Genomic DNA, 19183 nt, shown 5'->3' on the forward strand with positions numbered 1-19183 from the left:
AATTAGAAAATTTTAGAGCCAAAAAGCCTACTGGAAATTATACATTTCTTAATTTTGCAAAGGCTACCGAGGCCCAGACGGGTGCAAAATCCACCCATAACTATTTCTCTAATTAGTGACCACAATCATGCTTTAAAATGAGGCTGACAGGTACTCATAAGTCATAAAATCATTCATTTGTTACCTATAAGAAGGGCTGATCCTGTGACCCTCCTTACACAGATAAAAACTAGACTGAGGCCTGGGTGAATTAGATGATTGATCCCAAGTGATACCCAGATGCATTTTCTTAAGGGTGAGCCTAGAAATGTTATAAGATGCTGGCCACCACGATGGACTGGGAATTGTGAATGACTTTAGACACAGGCTTTTTAGAGTCAACTGCTGTACATGGTCTCCATGTGAAAAGTGAAGAATCCATTTAGACTGATTTGGGTTTGAGATCTCAGAAGCAGAAAAACCTGAAAACAGGCTATCTATGGCAACTGAGAGCTACATGGGTCAACTCAAGTTTCACCAATCCTGCTCACTGATAATAAGTCAAATTACAACTGACAGTGAGTGATTCCAATATGGGAAGGAGTATCTCTGTATTATTTCACTTAGCTCTCACACAACCTCATGAGGTGATACTACAAATATTCCTATCGTTTTATGAGGAAACTGGGTCCTAGAGAAGTTAACTTGGCCAGGTCCTAGAAAAGTTAACTTGGCCAAGCCCATACAACAAATGTTTGGAACCAGAGTGATACTGACCACTTCCTCTCAAAGTATTTGGTGATTTTCGTTTTTACTTTTGTTTGTTATAATGATTTTTATCATTTTTAATTTGCATATGGAAAATTGACCACTTTTTGATATACAGTTCTATGAGTTGTAAGACATCTACAGGTTTGTATAACTACCATAACTAGTAGGATAAAAGAACAGCTCTACTACCTCAAATAGTTCCCACATGCCATCCCTTTATAGACAAACTCTCCCTCCACTCCTAACCCCTGGCAACTATTGATTCTCCACCTCTTGAGTTGTGCCTTTTCCAGAATGTCATATAGTTGGAATTATAATATATGTAACCTTTTCAGTCTTGCTTTCTTTCATTCAACAGATTCATCCATGTTGTTGTATATATCCATAATTTTTTCCTTTAAAATTTTTTTTCTAATGTTTATATATTTTTGAGACAGAGAGCACGAGCATGGGAGGGGCAGAGAGAGAGAGAGAGAGAGAGACAGAGACTGAAGCAGGCTCCAGGCTCTGAGCTGTCATCACAGAGCCCAACGTGGGGCTCGAACTCATGAACCATGACATCATGACCTGAGCTGAAGTCGGATGCTTAACCAACTGAGCCACCCAGGCACCCCAGTTTGTTCCTTTTTTATTGCTGAGTAGAATTCCATTGAATGGGTGAAGCTACTGTAAAAATTAGCATACAGGCTTTGTGTTTCTGTTCTCCAGGTAAATACCTAAAAGGGAGAATCCCGTGTCATACGTAACTCCATATTTGAATTTGCAAGAAATTACCAAGCCATCTTCCATCATGGCTGTAATGTTTTGGATTCACACCTGCAATGTAGGTCTAGTTGCACCACATCCTCACAAGCATTTGGTGTTAGTGTGTAATGCTATTTCAAAGGGATCTAAGTTTGAATTTTTCTAATTGCTAAGGGTGTTAAGCAACTTTTCATGTGCTTATTTGCTATCTACATATCTTCTTTGGTGGAATGTCTGTTCAACTCCTTTGCCCATTTTTTGTTGGAATAATTCGCTTTACCTTTGAGTTTTGGATGTTCTGTATATATCCTAGATAGAAGTCCTTTGTTAGATGTGTGATGTCCATATTTTCCCCATAGGTACCTGTACCTGGCTTTCCATTCTTTTAACAGAGTCTTTTGCAGAGCAAAAGTCTTTAATATTGATGATCACGAGTCACTGTTATAATTTTTGCTTTCATCCACCATACACATTTAAAGAACAAAGGGTAGAGAAATTCTCTATTATATTTACTCAGATATTTACTATTTTTGTTCTTATTTTTGATTACAGAAGCACCAAATTCCCTTCTGGTACTAGTTCCCCTCCACTTTAAGAATATTCTTTAGCATTTTTTAAAAAAGACCAATTGGTGAAAAATTAATTCTCAAAGAATGGAATAGAAATGAGTAACTATTTTCAACTGGATGATAATAAAAATAAGTTATATCTTTATATTGTATCTATACGACATGATTGATGTAAGCTGAACTTACTGTGGAAATCATTTCATGATATACGTAAATCAAACCATCATGCTGTATGCCTTAAACTTATACAGTGATGTATATCAACTATTTCAAAATAAAACTAGAAAAAAAGAGAGCATGTGTTTGCTTCCCAATTTGTCATTAAATTAGAATGGATTTTTACGAGGTAAAAAAAAGGAAAAGAAAATAAATTGTATCATAATGTGTGGGATGTTTAGAGGGAAATTTGTAACTTTAAAATGATACAATAGAAAAAAAAGGAGTAAAGTTTGTAATCAATGATCCATGCTTCCAGCTTAAAAATATAGGGGCAAAAAAGAATGCAAAATATATCCAAAAGAACTAGAATGAAGGAGATAATAAAGCCGAAAACAGAAATCAGTGAGATACAGACTAAGAAAAGAAAATATAAAATGAAAAGTAGGCTCAGTTAAATTACGCATTTGTTAACCCTAGCAAGATTAATTACAAAAAAAAAGAGAAGGGCGCCTGGGTGGCTCAGTCGGTTGAGCGCCCCGACTTCAGCTCAGGTCATGATCTCACAGTTCCTGAGTGCGGGCCCCACGTCAGGCTCTGTGCTGCCAGTTCAGAGCCTGGACCCTGCTTCGGATTCTGTGTCTCCCCCTCTCTCTGCCCCTCCCCTGCTCATGCTCTGTCTCTGTCTCAAAAATAAATAAAAGCATTAAAAAATTTAAAAAAAGAGAGAAAACACGTTATATAAGGAATAATAGAGTTAATATAACTACACATCCTGGAGACTTTTGAAGGAAAATAAAGAAATATCAATTAAAACTCTATGCTAATAAGTTGGCAGCTTAGGTAAAAAGGACAAATTCCAGCAAAATATATATATATGTATATATATATATATATATATATATATATATATAGCTTACCACAACAGATCCAATAAAACAAAACTATTAACAGCTCTATTTCTATTAAAGAAATTGAAATCTTCATTAAAAATTTTCCAAAAAGACGGGGCGCCTGGGTGTCTCAGTTGGTTGAGTGTCTGACTTCAGCTCAGGTCATGATCTCGCGGTCTGTGAGTTCGAGCCCCGTGTCAGTCTCTGTGCTGACAGCTCAGAGCCTGGAGCCTGCTTTGGATTCTGTGTATCCTTCTCCCTCTGCCCCTCCCCTGCTCATGCCCTGTCTCTCTCTGTGTGTGTCAAAAATAAACATCAAAAAAAATTTTTTTTTTAAATCTTCCAAAAAGAGGGGTGCCCACATGGCTCAGTCAGTTAAGCTCAGGTCATGATCTGAATTGTTGACAACTCAGAGCCTGGAGCCTGTTTCGGATTCTGCGTCTCCCTCTCTCTCTGAACCTCCCCTGCTTGTGCTTTCTCTCTCTCTCTGTTTCTCTCTCTCTTTCAAAAATGAATAAACATTAAAAAAATTTTTTTTAACTTTTCCAAAAATAAAACTCCATGTCTAAATGGTTGTGCTGGTGAATTCCATCAAACACTGAATGAAAAAACAATATTGGTATTCTACAAACTCTTTCAGAAAATACAGGAAGATGGAATTTATTCCCACTCATTGTATTAGGCCAGCGTAAGTAACTTTGATACTCAAATCTGACAAATACATTACAGAAAAGAAGAACCTCAGACCAATTAATGTAACTATCATATAAATGGACTAAGGAATAAAAATGATATGATCTTATTAGTTGATGCAGAAAAAGCATTTGACAAAATTCAAAACCCAATTAGCTCAGTGAATTCCAAATAGAAGCGAAGTCCCTCAGTCTGCTACAGGCTTCTACACAAAGCCTAAAGCCAATACCACATTTCATGGTTAAAGACTAAATGTTCTCCCCTCTAAGACTGGGAACAAGGCAAAGATACACACTCTTACCACTCCTATTCAACATTGTACTGGAAGTCCTAGCCAGTGCAGTGAAGCAGGGGAAAAAAATACATACAGATTGAAAAGGAAGAAAATAAAGCTAACCCACTGGTAGATAACATTACTGCCCAGAAACAAAATTCCAAGAAATATACAAAAAAAAATCTCACAAGAAAACAAAAAACTCCTAGAACACAGTTTAGCAAGGTCATCGGATACAACACATAAAAATCAATCAGATTTCTATATCTCGGCAATGAATAATTGGAAATCAACAATTTTTAAAGTATTATTTATAATATATCAAAACACATGAACTACTTAAGTCTAAATTTTAAAACATATGCCAAGTCTTTTTTTTTTTTTTTTTTGAGAGACAGAGAGAGCTAGCATGTGAGCAACATGAGCAGGGGAGGGGCAGAGAGAGAGGGAGAACAGAGAATCCCAAGCAGGCTCTGGGCTGTCAGTGCAGAGCTTGATGCAGGGCTTGAACCCACGAACCATGAGATCATGACCTGAGCCAAAACCAAGAGTTGGCCACTTAACTGACTGAGTGCATGCAAAGTCTCTATGCTAAAAACTATAAAATGTTTTTGAAAAAAATCAAAGAAGACATAGAAATGGAAACTATCACAATGTTTACAGATTGGAAGACTAAATATTAGAAAGAAACCAACTGCTCTCCAAATACCCTACAGATTTATCACAAGTCAAATAAAAATATTTGATGGACTATTTAAAAATTTTTTTAGAAATTAACAACTGCTTGTAAAATTTATATGCAAGGCAAATGAACGATTTTGAGAAAAACAAAGTTGAAGGATTCACACTACCTGATTTCAAGACTTAACATCAAGTTACAATAGTTTTGACCAGAGCATAGACACATACATTAATGGAACATGATAGACTCAGAAATAGACCCACTCATCTATGTTAAATTGATTTTAGAAAAAGGTGCCAAAGCAATTAAATGTGGAAAAGATAATCTCTTTAATAAATAAACTACAATATTTTAATAAACTGCAATATTTTGATAGGCAGAGTAAAAAGAAAAAATTAAACAGATCCTTATCTCACATGATACACAAAATTAACTCAATATGGATAATGGACATTAATGTAAAACAAAAACTATAAATTTCTAGGGGAAAACATAGGAACAAATCTTTGTGATCATAGGTTAGACAAAGATTTTGTAGGTCTGACAACATAAGCATGATCCATAATGTGATTTAAAATTATAAATCAGACTTGAGAAAAATGTAAAATGTTTGCTCTTTGAAGATACTTTTAAGAAAATGAAAAGATGAGCCACAAACTCAGAGAAAATATTTGCAAATGCTACATCTGATAAATGCTTAATAAACACAATATGTGAAGAAGTCTGAAAATTTGAAAATAAGAAAACAGCTCAATTTTTCAAATGGGTAAGAGATTTGAATAGACCACTTGACCCCAGATGATGTATGGGCAAAAGATGCCCTGCCTCATTAGTATTCAGACTTGCAAATTAAAACCGCAATGAAATCACTCTACGTGCCCTTTAGATTGCTAAAAACCAAACCCTGAAAAGATCATGGATGTGCAGAGCAATAGCAACTCACTTTCATTGCTGGTGAGAATGTAAATGGTACACCTACTTTGGAAAATGGAGTTTCTTAAAAAGTTATACATACACTTGCTTTATTAGTCAGGTGTGCTGCCATCACACAACACCACAGACTGGGTAGCTTAAAGAACAGAATTTATTGCCTCACGGATCTGGAGGTTATGTGTTCAGGATCAAGGTTCCAGCAGATTCAGTGTCTGGGGAGAGCCATCTTCTTGGCTTGCCCATGACTACCTTTCCACTGTCCTCATATGACCTTTCCTCAGTGCCTCTGTGCAGAAAGAGGAAGAGAGTTCTTTGGGGTCTCTTTTTCTAAGACAATAATCCTATCAGAACAGAGCTGTAATCTGGGGTGCCTGGGTGGCTCAATTGGTTAAGCATCCGGCTCTTGATTTCAGCTCAGGTCATGATCTCACGGTTTGTGGGTTCGAGCCCCATGTTGGGCTCTGTGCTGACAGCTCAGAGCCTGGAGCCTCTTTGGATCCCCTGTCCCCCTTTCTCTCTGCCCCTCCCCCACTCACACTCTGTCTCTCTCTCTCTCTCTCTCTCTCTCAAAAATAAACATTAAAAATTTTTTTGAAAAAAACAGGGCTGTACTCTTGTGACCTCATTTAACCTTAAGTACTTGCTTAGACACACACACACACCCCCAAATACAGCCACAGTGGGGTTAGGGCTCCAACATATGAATTTGGGGGACATAAACATTCAGTCTACAATACTCCTAGATATCTATTTAAGTAAAATAAAAAGCTATGTTCAGAAAACCCTGTATACAAACAACTATAGTGGCTTTATTCATAATCCATCAAACAGAAAACAGTGCAAATGTCCTTGAACTAATGAATGGATTAACAAATGCTGGTACATCAAAACAATTAAATATTACTTAACAGGAAAATGAACAGCAATATTGATATACTTATATCATGATTGCTGGGGGCTGGAGTTTGGGTAGGGGTTACCTACAAAGGGACACAAGGCAATTTTGAAGGATGATTAAACCGTTTGGTATTTTGATTATCATGGTGGTCACAACACTAGATGCACTTGTCAAAAACTTGCAGAACTGTACTCTAAAATAGATTATTTTTACTCTATATAAAGTATACTTAAATTTAAAATAATCAAGCAAAAACTCATTTTCTTTCTGTATTATATTTGTTGAGTTCTAATTTTATTATTTTATGACCAGAGAATGTGGTCTCCAAAGTTTAGATTTCAGAAAATTTTTAAGAGTTTTATTTTAATTTTTTAACGTTTATTTATTTTTGAGAGACAGAGAGAGACAGAGAATGAGCAGGAGAGGGGCAGAGAGAGAGGGAGACACAGAATCCAAAGCAGGCTCCAGGCTCTGAGAGTCAGCACAGAGCCTGACGTGGGGCTAGAACCCACAAACTGTGAGATCATGACCTGAGCCAAAGTCGGACACTTAACTGACTGAGCCACCCAGGTGCCCAAATTTTCTTATAACCAATAAGATATTCAATAATAGTTAATATTCCCTGGGTTTAGGGAATTATTTATATATAATTAATATAAAAATGTTATGTATGTGTAATTGTGCATACGTGTATATATACTTACTTAAAATTACTAGATCATACTTTAAATTTGGTAATTCAAATCTCTGATTAACATGAATTTTGCCTACTAGAATCATTAAGTTTTGAGAAAGGCATAATAAAGTATTTTAATAAAAGTGTAATTTAGTAAATTTTTTCTTGTAGTTTTAAGAGCTTTTGACTTTTTCTGTTATGGTGGTTGTTACATTTTTCATACAGTTTCTTTTTTTTTTTTTTTAATTTTTTTTTTTTTCCAACGTTTATTTATTTTTGGGACAGAGAGAGACAGAGCATGAACGGGGGAGGGGCAGAGAGAGAGGGAGACACAGAATCGGAAACAGGCTCCAGGCTCTGAGCCATCAGCCCAGAGCCTGACGCGGGGCTCGAACTCACAGACCGCGAGATCGTGACCTGGCTGAAGTCGGACGCTTAACCGACTGCGCCACCCAGGCGCCCCCATCATACAGTTTCTTAATTGGTTAAATGTTTATGTATATTATGTATTTGATCATCACAAAGCATGCCTCCCACTCTCTTCCTGTCACTGATTTCCTAGACAGACAACAGACTAAGAAAGGAGGATGTGAGTATCCAAAATTGTGTAACAAGTATTGGAACAAGATTCCAATCTCTCTCATTCCTATTTTTTGTGTCTGGACAGAATATGAAAAACAAACACTTAAAATGTGTGTCTCTATGGGGAATCCACCCTGGGGACACCCAACCTTGGCAGCTATTTCTGCCCTGATCCCTAAGAAAGTCCTAATCTCCAGGGAAGGAAGATCTGCTTGTTTGTTCCCAATCATCCACACCAGACCTAGGAGAGCAACAAAGATTCCTCAGTCCTCAGCCCTGGCTGACACTTTTGTATCATCCAGCGTCAAGCAAGGAGCCAGTGGAGATGGGGGTACCATGACCACATCTCACAGCAGCAGAGAACAGCCAGGTAAGAAGGGCTGGAAAAGCAGGTGAGGGCATGGGACCTCCAACAACAGATTCACGTGCACACAAACACTCAGATAAGCAGATACACGAAATCCCTCTGCACCTGACCAAGTTCAAAGGGGGCATGTGTCCTGGTTTGACACATACAAGCCTTTCCCTTTTCAGGACGTGCTGCCCATTGCAGGACTGAGCAGGCACGTTTCCAAGGAGGACGTGGAAAAGCAGCAGTGGGAGAAGAAGGAGACAGTTCAGGTTAGTGGCACTAGGGTCAGTGACTGCAGGCTCCTAAAAATCCTGTCCAGAAGCTCAGGCCAAGAGCTGCCCCTTCCTCCCCACAACAGAGACTCTTCTGGCAGACATTCAAGACCCTCCCATGCTGCCCCTACTCTCTACCTTACCTCCTCCCACTATATCCACTCATAGTAAGAGGAATTCAGTGGGTGACTACTAAAATGTGGCTGGTTTCCTGGGGAGTCTCAATTTGAAGCTTTAAAATGGGAAATTCTTTTTTTTTTTTTTTTTTTGGTTGTAACCTACATTCCCAATGCTGGAAGTGGGAAACTACAACAAGGAAGCATGGGATACTCTGAGCTTGTTTTACTCACTATTTGGCCTTTGTAGCAATTCAAAGATGACAGGAAGAATCTCATTTGATATCCTGTTATCCCTCTTTTTTATCTTCTCCTCTGTTTCCATTATGGGAAACTATCTGTCTTTGAGACCAGAATATTCACACCCACTGCCCAGCCAGTCTCTTGTCTTCTTGATGACGGGTCTCCCTCACCCCTCAACGTCTCCAGTCCACATTAACCAGGTTCCTTCTGGAGCATCTTCGAGCTTCTGTCTAGTACTCTTTTACCTACCTGTGTCCTCGGAAATAGTCCAGGTAAAAAACAACCTCCAGTCTCAGCACTTTTCCCTTGATTTTATGGATTGAAATCTCAGTGGCAGGCACCTCACTATGGAGATTTTCCATTTTATATATATCCTACAACCAATTCCTAGGAATATTCCCTACAACATTCTCTGGCCTAGCCATCAAGTCATATCACAAAGCAGTTCGTGCCTCTCTTTCTTCCCTTTGCCTCAAGCCTTTGTTCTCATGACTAACAAATGCACTCCCTCTCCTTCACTATTTCAATACCATAAATTCTTCCAGGGACATTTCATTCACAGTGCTTTACTTGACTCCTCCCTCCCTATAATGATTTCTTAGTGCGGGGATTATCTGCTGGAGGTACCACATGAATTTGCTTTACCAATCAGTAAATCCCTTTTGTCCAATAGCAAAAATAATCTGACTAAATTATTGTGTGTGTGTGTGTATACATATATATACACACAGTAAAACCTTGGTTTGCGAGCATAAATCATTTCAGAAACATGTTTATATTCCAAAGCACTCATATATCAAAGCGAATTTCAAGAACCGTTGGCTCAGTTGTGATCATGTGACATTTGGGTTTATGCACTACTTGTATTGCAAGACATTGCTCCTTTATTAAGTTAAAATTTATTAGAAATGTTTGCTTGTCTTGCAGAACACTCACAGAACAAATTACTCACCATCCAAGGTTACACACACACACACACACACACACACACACACACATACATATATACACACATGAGTGTATCACTTTCAAAAATATATCTGTCTTTGTTCTTCTATCAGAAATCAGATGAATGTTTCACACAGCAACCTGAACAGTGTGCTTAGGTCAGCCTTCCCAACAGCTGTGATCTATGCTTAGGTCAACTTAAAAGCAGCTAAAATTTTAGGGACAAACCACCAACTAGGTCTTTCAAAACCAACAAATTTTCCATAATTTGGGAAAATATAAATGCCACAGATAACATTTGCAGGTTTGTAATACAGCATTTAGTACAGAACCTGCCACATGGTTAAGTTTTTACAATAAATGGTTAGCGAATCAAAAAAAGACCATACAGAAAAAAGCATTTCACCCAATTTGGATATCTAACTTGTCTCATGAATTTGGAAATATCACTTAACTGCCCTGAGCCTCAGTTGTTTTATATGTTAAGTGAAATAAAATATCTCAATTATTAGATGAGGCTAAATACCATACATGAAAGTATCTGTATATGGTACTCAGTAAATAAGAGTAGAATAAATAAAACTATAGCCTCTGGTAATTCAACACTCTTAAATTAACCAGGGTTTTTCTGTAAACCTGTAATAGTAAAGTGTGAAAAAGACTATTCAGCTTTAGGTAATTCTCAACCAAATGGAAAAGTGGTTCCAAAATATATTTGCTCAAATGTTGACATATGATCTAACCCTATGATGATATTTTCTCCCCTGCAGACATGGATAGAGACAACCAGACTACGGTCACAGAATTCCTTCTCCTGGGACTCTCTGGGCAGTCAAAGCAGGAAGAGATTCTCTTTGGGCTGTTCTTGTGGATGTACCTGGTCACCATCATTGGGAACATTCTCATCATCCTGGCCATCAGCTGTGACAGTCATCTCCATACCCCCATGTACTTCTTCTTGGCTAACCTCTCCTGCATCGACATCTGCTTTTCATCAGTCACAACCCCCAAGATGCTGCTGAATCACATACTGGGAAGCAAGTCTATCTCTTATGTGGAATGCATGACCCAGATCTACTTCTTCATCACTTTCATCAACATGGATGGGTTCCTTCTGAGTGTGATGGCCTATGACCGTTATGTAGCCATCTGTTGCCCACTCCACTACAGCATGATCATGAAGCCCAAACTCTGTGTCCTTCTGGTGGTGGTCTCTTGGGTCATTACAAACCTGCATGCTCTCCTACACACTCTTCTCATGGTCCGACTCACCTTTTGTTTCAACAATACTGTGCATCACTTTTTCTGTGACCCCTATGCAGTTCTAAAGCTGTCTTGTTCTGATACTTTTACCAATGACCTGATGGTATTCACTGTGGGTGGACTGATATTTCTGACACCATTTACATGTATCATCATTTCATATGCATATATCCTCTCTAATGTACTGAAGTTGCCATCTGCCCATGGAATAAGGAAATCCCTGTCCACATGTGGATCCCATCTCACTGTGGTGTCCCTCTTCTATGGGGCAATCCTGGGGGTCTATATGCGTCCTTCATCCTCCTACTCAGTCCAAGACACGGTAGCCACTGTCATCTTCACAGTGGTGACTCCCCTGGTCAATCCCTTCATCTACAGTCTGAGAAATTGTGATATGAAGGGAGCCTTAAGGAAACTGATCTCAAATTCTAGAAAATTTTAGAGTTTAGAAGATTTTTGGCTATCATACATTGTTTCATTTTATAAACAGAGAAACTGAGTCCCAGATAGATATAAACTCACTCATGACTATTCCTCCAATTAATGATACATGATCATGCTCATGCTTTTAATATGAGGCCAATAGTTGCTTGTAAGTCCTAAAACTGTTAAGTTTGTTAATTATAAAAAGGGCTCATTCTAAACACTCATTTTACCAACAACCAAAAACTCAGGACAAGACACATTTGGATAGTTTTGGGATGATTCCAGCAACCCCATGAGACAGTGGCCACCACAATGGTCTGGGAATTTCAGAGGACTTTAGAGCTGGCTCTAAATCAATGCCCTCTTGGCTTCACATTAGGAGATGTTAAAATTATCCCCAATTTACTGAGTCACAGAAAGGTTATCATTACCAAGGCTGTACAACTAGTAATTGTTGGTTACAGAATGGTCCTGTTGACTCTCAGGGTCACTAGTTGTTACTGAGTTAGGTAATTTTCCCTCTATCCTAGGCTCAAGTCAATCTCCCAACCTCTTACAGTTCAGAACCCTACCTGTACACTACTCTCCCTCACTACCATTCTAAATTTTTGGTCCTTTTTTGCTCAGAAGGGAGTCAGGAAACTTCAGATAGTAGCTAGACTTCCTCATGGAACTCTTGGTATCCCTTCAAGTCAAAATGGTCTAAGGGAAGGGGTACCTGGGTGGCTCAGTCAGTTGAGCATCTGACTCTTGATTTTGGTTCAAGTCATGATCTCATGGTTTGTGGGATGGAGCCCTGCATTGGGCTCCATTGTGCTGACAGTGCAAAGCCTGCTTGGGATTCTCTCTCTCCCTGTGTCTCTGCCCCTCCTCTGCTTGCACTCTCTCTGTCTCTCTCAAAATAAATATATAAACCTTTTTTAAAAATGGGCTAAGGGAATTAGGATCCCTTGATGCTGAAGTGTCCAGAGTTACTATAGCATCTTAGGGACATGAAAATATGAATTAATTATAGAATTTGGATTGGGACCCAGGACTTCTGATTCAAAGCCCAGTTTGTTCTACTCCATGGGGCCAAGTGTCCAGGAGTCCTAGCCTCTTCTCCTACTCTACACCTGAGGGTTCAGAACCCACAAGGAAGTTCCCACCTCCTCTTTCTTGGTGTCCAGAGGGCACTCATCTAATCTCCAGTGGCCAATCTTCAATATTCCTCCCCTCACTGGCCTTCTTGCCCTCGCTTCTCTCCTTTCGCAAACTCCTCCAATCTCCAACCCCCAAACTCCAATAGGACTGAGTGCTAATCAGTACTCATTGTTCTCACAATCCACTCCTTTCTGACTTGGTCCTAACAGTGACCAACTCTTACCTTGACCACAGCAACAGCCTTATGGTAAATCTGACTGCCCCCTGCTTCTCCCTACACATCTACCCTGCACACAGGATCTGTCTGATCATCCTAAATCACTGATTGTATTTTTTCAGTCAGTCCTTATATAAAATATTGAAGAGGCCAGGATAAATCCAAATATTACCTTCAAATAAAATGTCTAACATGATTTGGCCTCAAGCTATACCTACAATTTTGTCATCAACTCACATATTCATCTGTTCCATGACTTGTCTCTCCTATTTTCCTTCTCTTTCCTTCCTTCAGTCTCTGCTGGAAGACTCCCCAGATTTTTTTAAGACTGGAATATTTGTGCATTTCCCTGAACCCATTTACTGATCACATCCCACAGACATTTATGGAGCACACAATATAGTGCTTCTCAGATATAGCATGTGAACTTCCTAATGTATGTTGGTGCTGGTGGAAACCTGACTATATGTGGTAAACCTGATGTATCTTCCTGAACTAGGAGTTTGACTTTAGAAGTAGTTTAGTGCAAATGTTCGAGATATAAGAGACCAACATTGGTGTTTAAGGTTATAGGACCATTTTAGGCTCATCATATTTTTGCATTGCCCATATCTATCTGCATACATGTCTCATATGGTTATTACCCAATGTACTTATTCAAGAAAGTACCATAGATTATGCATGGGCATATCCCCTACAATGCTTAGTAGACCTTTTCTTCATCCCAAATAATCATGTATTGAAAAATCATTGATGATGTGGTAGGCAAGTGTAATGGGAAACTGGAAAGTGGACATTCCTAGACACAAAAAATCAGAGTAGTAGAATTTACATCTAGGGATCTAGAATACTGACAAATTTACTCTGGAACATGGAAACGTTTCACTGAATTCTAGGACCCAAAGAGGCATCAGGGTTGAATGGAAAGAGCCATGTTTTGGGGTATGGTTTTATTCCTCAGTCCCTCTCTCCCTCAACTTTCAGTCAAAGGTTGGGTATGAGAAGGAGGATGAAGACAGAGGGAAGTCAGTGAATGTACTAGGTGGTACAGACTCTGATCACTCTGTATCCACATGGTTCCCATCAATTCATCTTAGGGCAGAAGCCATCATTCACCATACAGCAAATTTGCCTTCAAGGGGAAAAGAATCCTCTAAAATATCAGCGTCATGGTGTGAACAGACAGAGGAAAGGCCTTGGTCTGGGTCACACTGGCTATGGTATGAGAGGTTATATGCTGGTCAATTTACCAGAGCCTCAGAACTTTAATCTTCCTACTTCTGCAGACCACCTTCTACTGAATCTTCACTGGCTCCCTGCATTACTTTTCACGGGCCTACTACATAAGGGGACTGTAGGGGAGACAGTAAAAGGAGTTTACTCCAGGGGCCTGGGCAGAATCAGCCTTTATTGTGGTGTCTTGCATGTGAGGCACCCATAGGATATGAACTCATGAAATTCTGAACTCATAAATTAAAGCTCAGCATCATCTGGGGCCTCTAATGCCCTCTCCTCCATAGAACCAGATGCAGGACCAGGCTGGCAGAGTCCACCCTGGGTGCAGTCAGGAAATCAGGACTGTGTCTGGGAATTCACCCTCCAGGGCCTCTTCTCTGCAGGTGGGACTCCCAGCAGACACTATCTCCCTTCCTCACAGGCAACTTCCATCCAGCACTAATTAGCCACTAGGGGCCAGCTTTTTGCAAACAATTGAAACAACTTGGGTAGTTGACTTCAGCTCAGTGAATGTTGAAAGAGAGGCTTATCCCCCTTCCCAGCATATTTCCTCAGACACTGGCCATTGCAAATGAGATGTTTTCCAGTGACATGGGATCATCTCCCTCCAACTTGTGCTTCAAGTGTCTGCTCCAAGGCTACGCCAGCCCAGGGAGCCTTCCAGGAGAGCCTGGTACTATCTCTTATGAGCTGAAGCCTTTCACTGGTATTGCAACCTCATAAAGATTGTTACTGTCCTGCATGCAGTATCTTGTCTCCCTGTGCTTGAGGCCAGAAGCTAAGCTTCACATGGACTTTGTCTCTCACAACATCAATCGGCCTTCAGTAGATGACCTTGTCCTTTTATCCCATGAATATTAAAAACCAGTTTGGCCTAACTGATGAATTCTGATTCCTAATAAATCTAGTTATCTATACTAACTTTTCACGAGGCACAAAGAATCAGTATCTTGCCAAACCCATTTTCAAGACAGGCCATCTTTTATTTGCTCTAAACTTTAGGCATATCATGTTGACGGCCAAAAACTACTGGTCCAGGCTTGTCTTAATTTTAAAGCTTTTAAAAAAATTTTTTAATGTTTATTTACTTTTGAAAGAGAGACAGAGAGACAGAGTGTGAGCAGGAGAGGGTCACAGAGAGAGAGAGGGAGACACAGAATCTGAAGCGGATTCCAGGATCTGAGCTATCAGTACAGAGCCCAACATGGGGCTCGAACTCACAAACAGTGAGATCAGACCTGAGCTTAAGTCGGACACTTAACCAACTGAGCCACCCAGGTGCCCCAAGGTGTCTTGATTTTTAAATGTGAGATACAGTGATATGTAGGAAGATCCCTGCTACTGTATTGTGAAAACATCTGGCAAGAAGGATGTGACATTATTTTTATTCTTTCTTAGGTCTTTGAGTATAAACAAATAAATAGCTTTTAAGCCAAGTTATTTTAAGCAAGCACAATACAGACTTCCCATAACTGATGTTGATATGCAATCTGCCATTTAATACCTTTTAGAATTTAGTTGAAAGAGCAGTTTCCTGAAATTGTCAGCAGACATGACATGAGGTATAAGAAAGTAAGGAAGGGGCACCTGGGTGGCTCAGTCAGTTAAGTGGCCGACTTTGGCTCAGGTCATGATCTCACAGTTCGTGGGTTTGAGCCCCTCGTCGGACTCTGTGCTGACAGCTCAGAGCCTAGAGCCTGCTTCAGATTCTGTGTCTCCCTCTCTCTCCCTCTCCTGCTTGTGCGCTCTCTCTCTCTCAAAAATGAATAAACATTAAAAAAGTAATAAAGTAAGGAAAAGCTTAAAAAAAAAAAAAAAAGATGGGAGCATGACAAAGAGACATAGCAGGCAACAGAAAGAGCTCCCAAAGACCAACACTAGAACAAGTCAAGCAACAAATAAATAAAGTAGTACTGCATTATAACCCAAAGTATAAAGTAAATAAACATGAGTCCATACTAATAAAAACAAATGATTGAATATACAAATAAATGGGGGAGAAGGGGTACATTTTTCTTACAGAAAAACTCCAAGTATTATATGTAGATACTTCTCCCACCCCAACTTGCCAAAAGGTGGAAGTTAATCCTCTTCCCCCTCCTTCATGGTGGCTGGACTTAGTGACCTACTTCCGAAGACCAGAGTACAGAAAAGGGAAAACAGTAACTTTAAAATACAGAAACCTGACCATGATACTACCTTAACCAAGTAATCAAGGTTAACATCATTCAAAGTCACAATGATATCATGTGCTCCCTATATGACATGATGAGAAGGGTCCTCCACCTCTGTGGGATTCTTCCCCCAAAGCCATAATGATAGCCTAACCATGAGAAAATTTCTAAAACCCAAAACTGAAAGGCATTGTACAAAATACCTGACCAGAACTCTTCAGAAGTGTAAAGGTCATGAAAAACAAGGAAAGACTGAGGAGCTGATACAGATCAGAGCACACATAAATGAAATAGAGACTAAAGAAAAAACAATAGAAATGACCAATGAGACAAGAGCTGATTCTTTGAAAAGAGAAACAAAATTGATAAATTTTTGGTTGGACTAATGAAGGAAAAAAGAGAGGACTCGAATAAATAAAATCAGAAATGGAAGAAAAGTTACAACCAACATAACAGAAACACAAAGGATTATAAGAGACTACTATAAAAAATTATATACCAAAAAATGTGCCAAACTAGAAGAAATGAGTAAATTTCTAGAAACATAAAATCTTCCTAGACTAAATCAAAAATAGAAGATCAATCTGAACAGACCAATTACTAACAAAAATTGAATTTAAAAACTTCCAACAAACAAAAGTATAGGACATTTATCCTAACATTTAAAGAAGAGTTAGTACCTATCATTCTCAAAGTATTCCAAAAATGTGAAGAGGAAGGAATGCTTCCAAACTCATTCTACAAGGCCACCATTACCTTGATATTAAAACCAAACAAAGATAACACACAAAAGGAAAATTACAGGCCCATATCCCCAATGAACATAGATGCAGAAATCCTCAACAAAATATTAGCAAACTGATTTCAACAATACATCCAAGGAAGAGTATTACAGATCCTTACAAGGATCAAGTAAGATTTATTCCAGGGATGTAAGAATGGTTCAATATCCACAAATCATTCAACATGATATACCATATTAATAAAAAGAATAAAAATCATATGATGACCTCAACAGATGAATAAAAAGTGCTCAAAAAGTGGGTATAGAGGAAACATACCCAAACATAACAAAGGCCATATATGACAAACCCACGGCTAACATCATACTCAATGGGAGAAAACTAAAAGCTTTTCCTCTAAAATCAGGAACGAGACAAGGATGTCTACTCTTGCCACTTACACTGAACACAGTTTTAGAAGTCCTAGCTACAGCAATCAGACAACAGAAAGAAATAAAAGGCATCCAAATTAAAGAAGTAAAACTGTCACTATTTTCAAATGACATGCTATATATACAAAACCCTAAAGACTCCACCAAAAAAGTTTAGAAATAATAAATGAATTCAGTAAAGCTTCAGGATACAAAACTAATATACAGAAATCTGTTGCACTTTTATACACTAATAATGAACTCTCAGAAAGAGATTAAGAAAACAATCCCATTTACAATTGCATCAAAAAGAATAAAATATCTAGGAACAAATTTAGCCAAGAAGGTGAAAGACCTGTACTCTAAGACTATAAGACAATGATAATTAAAATTGAAGATGATATCAATAAATGGAAGGATATACTGTAGATTAGATTCATGGATTAGAATAATATTGTCAAAATGCACATACTACACAAAGCAATGAACAGATTCAATGCAATCCCTATCATTTATCACAGAAGAAGAACAAATAATCCTAAAATTTGTATGGAACCTCAAATAGCCAAAGCAATCTTGAGAGAGAACAGAGGTGGAGGCATCTCACGCCCTGATTTCCAACGATATTACAAAGCTATAGTAATCAAAACAGCATGGGACTGGCACAAAAACATAGATAAAATGTAGATACACAGATAAATGGAACAGAATAGAGACCCCAGAAATATCCCACACTTATATAGCCAACTAATCTTCGATAAAGGAGGCAATGGGGAAAAGACAGTCTCTTCGATAAGTGGTGTTCAGAAAACTCAACAACTACATGGAAAAGAATGAAACTGCACCACTTTCTTATACCATATACAAAAATAAACTCGAAATGGGTTAAAGATCTAAGTCTAAGGCTGGAAAACTCTTGGAAGACAACAAAGGCAGTAATCTCTTGGACACTGGTCTTAGCAATATTTTTTTGGATTTGTCTCCTCAGTCAAGGGCAACAAAAGCAAAAATAAACAAATGGGACTCCATCAAACTAAACACATTTTTCACAGTAAAGAGAACCATGAACAAAATGAAAAGGAACCTACTGAATGGGAGACAATACTTGCAAATAATATAACCAATAAGGGATTAATATCCAAAATATATAAAGAACTCACACAGCTCGATATCAGAGAAACAAACAATCCAATTTAAAAATGGGCAGAGTACCTGAATAGACATATCTCTGAAGAAGATAAATAGATGGCCAATGGACACATGAAATGATGCTCGATATCACTAATTATCAAGGAAATACAAATCGAAACCACAATGAGATATCACTTCACACCTGTCAGAATGGCTATTATCAAAAAGACAAAAGCGTTGAGAAAAGGGAACCCTATGCTCTGTTGGCAGGAATGTAAACTGGAGCAGCCACTGTGGAAAACAGTACAAGGTTCCTCAAAAAATTAAAAATAGAACTACCATGTTATCCAACAATTCCACTTCTGGGTATTTATCCAAAGGAAAAAAACCCCATTAAATAAAAAAGATATATACACTCCTATGTTCATTTCAATATTATTTACAATAGTCCAAGAAATGGAAACAATAGATGAATGGATAAAGACGTGGTATACACATACAATGGAATATTACTCAACCACAAACAAAATTGTGACATGGATGGATCTAGATGGCATTATGCTAAATGAAATAAGTCAGACTAGATTTATAATGATATGATCACTTCCTTATATAAACATTGCACAACTAACTGCTATACATCTGAAACTAATATAATA

General features: G+C 38.4%; 1 protein-coding gene across 1 annotated transcript; it reads left to right on the forward strand.

Annotated features, from left to right (window-relative positions):
* The first annotated feature begins 10514 nt into the window (after positions 1-10514).
* Positions 10515-11486, forward strand: LOC112860708 (olfactory receptor 1f45-like). Its single transcript, XM_025923963.2, has one exon. The coding sequence runs from the start codon at positions 10554-10556 to the stop codon at positions 11484-11486; it is 933 nt and encodes a 310-aa protein (XP_025779748.2). The 5' UTR covers positions 10515-10553.
* Positions 11487-19183: the final 7697 nt, after the last annotated feature.

This window comes from Puma concolor, chromosome A1 (genome assembly GCF_028749965.1).
Source record: "Puma concolor isolate L17-30 chromosome A1, mPumCon1.1.hap2, whole genome shotgun sequence".
Classification (NCBI taxonomy): Eukaryota; Metazoa; Chordata; class Mammalia; order Carnivora; family Felidae; genus Puma; species Puma concolor.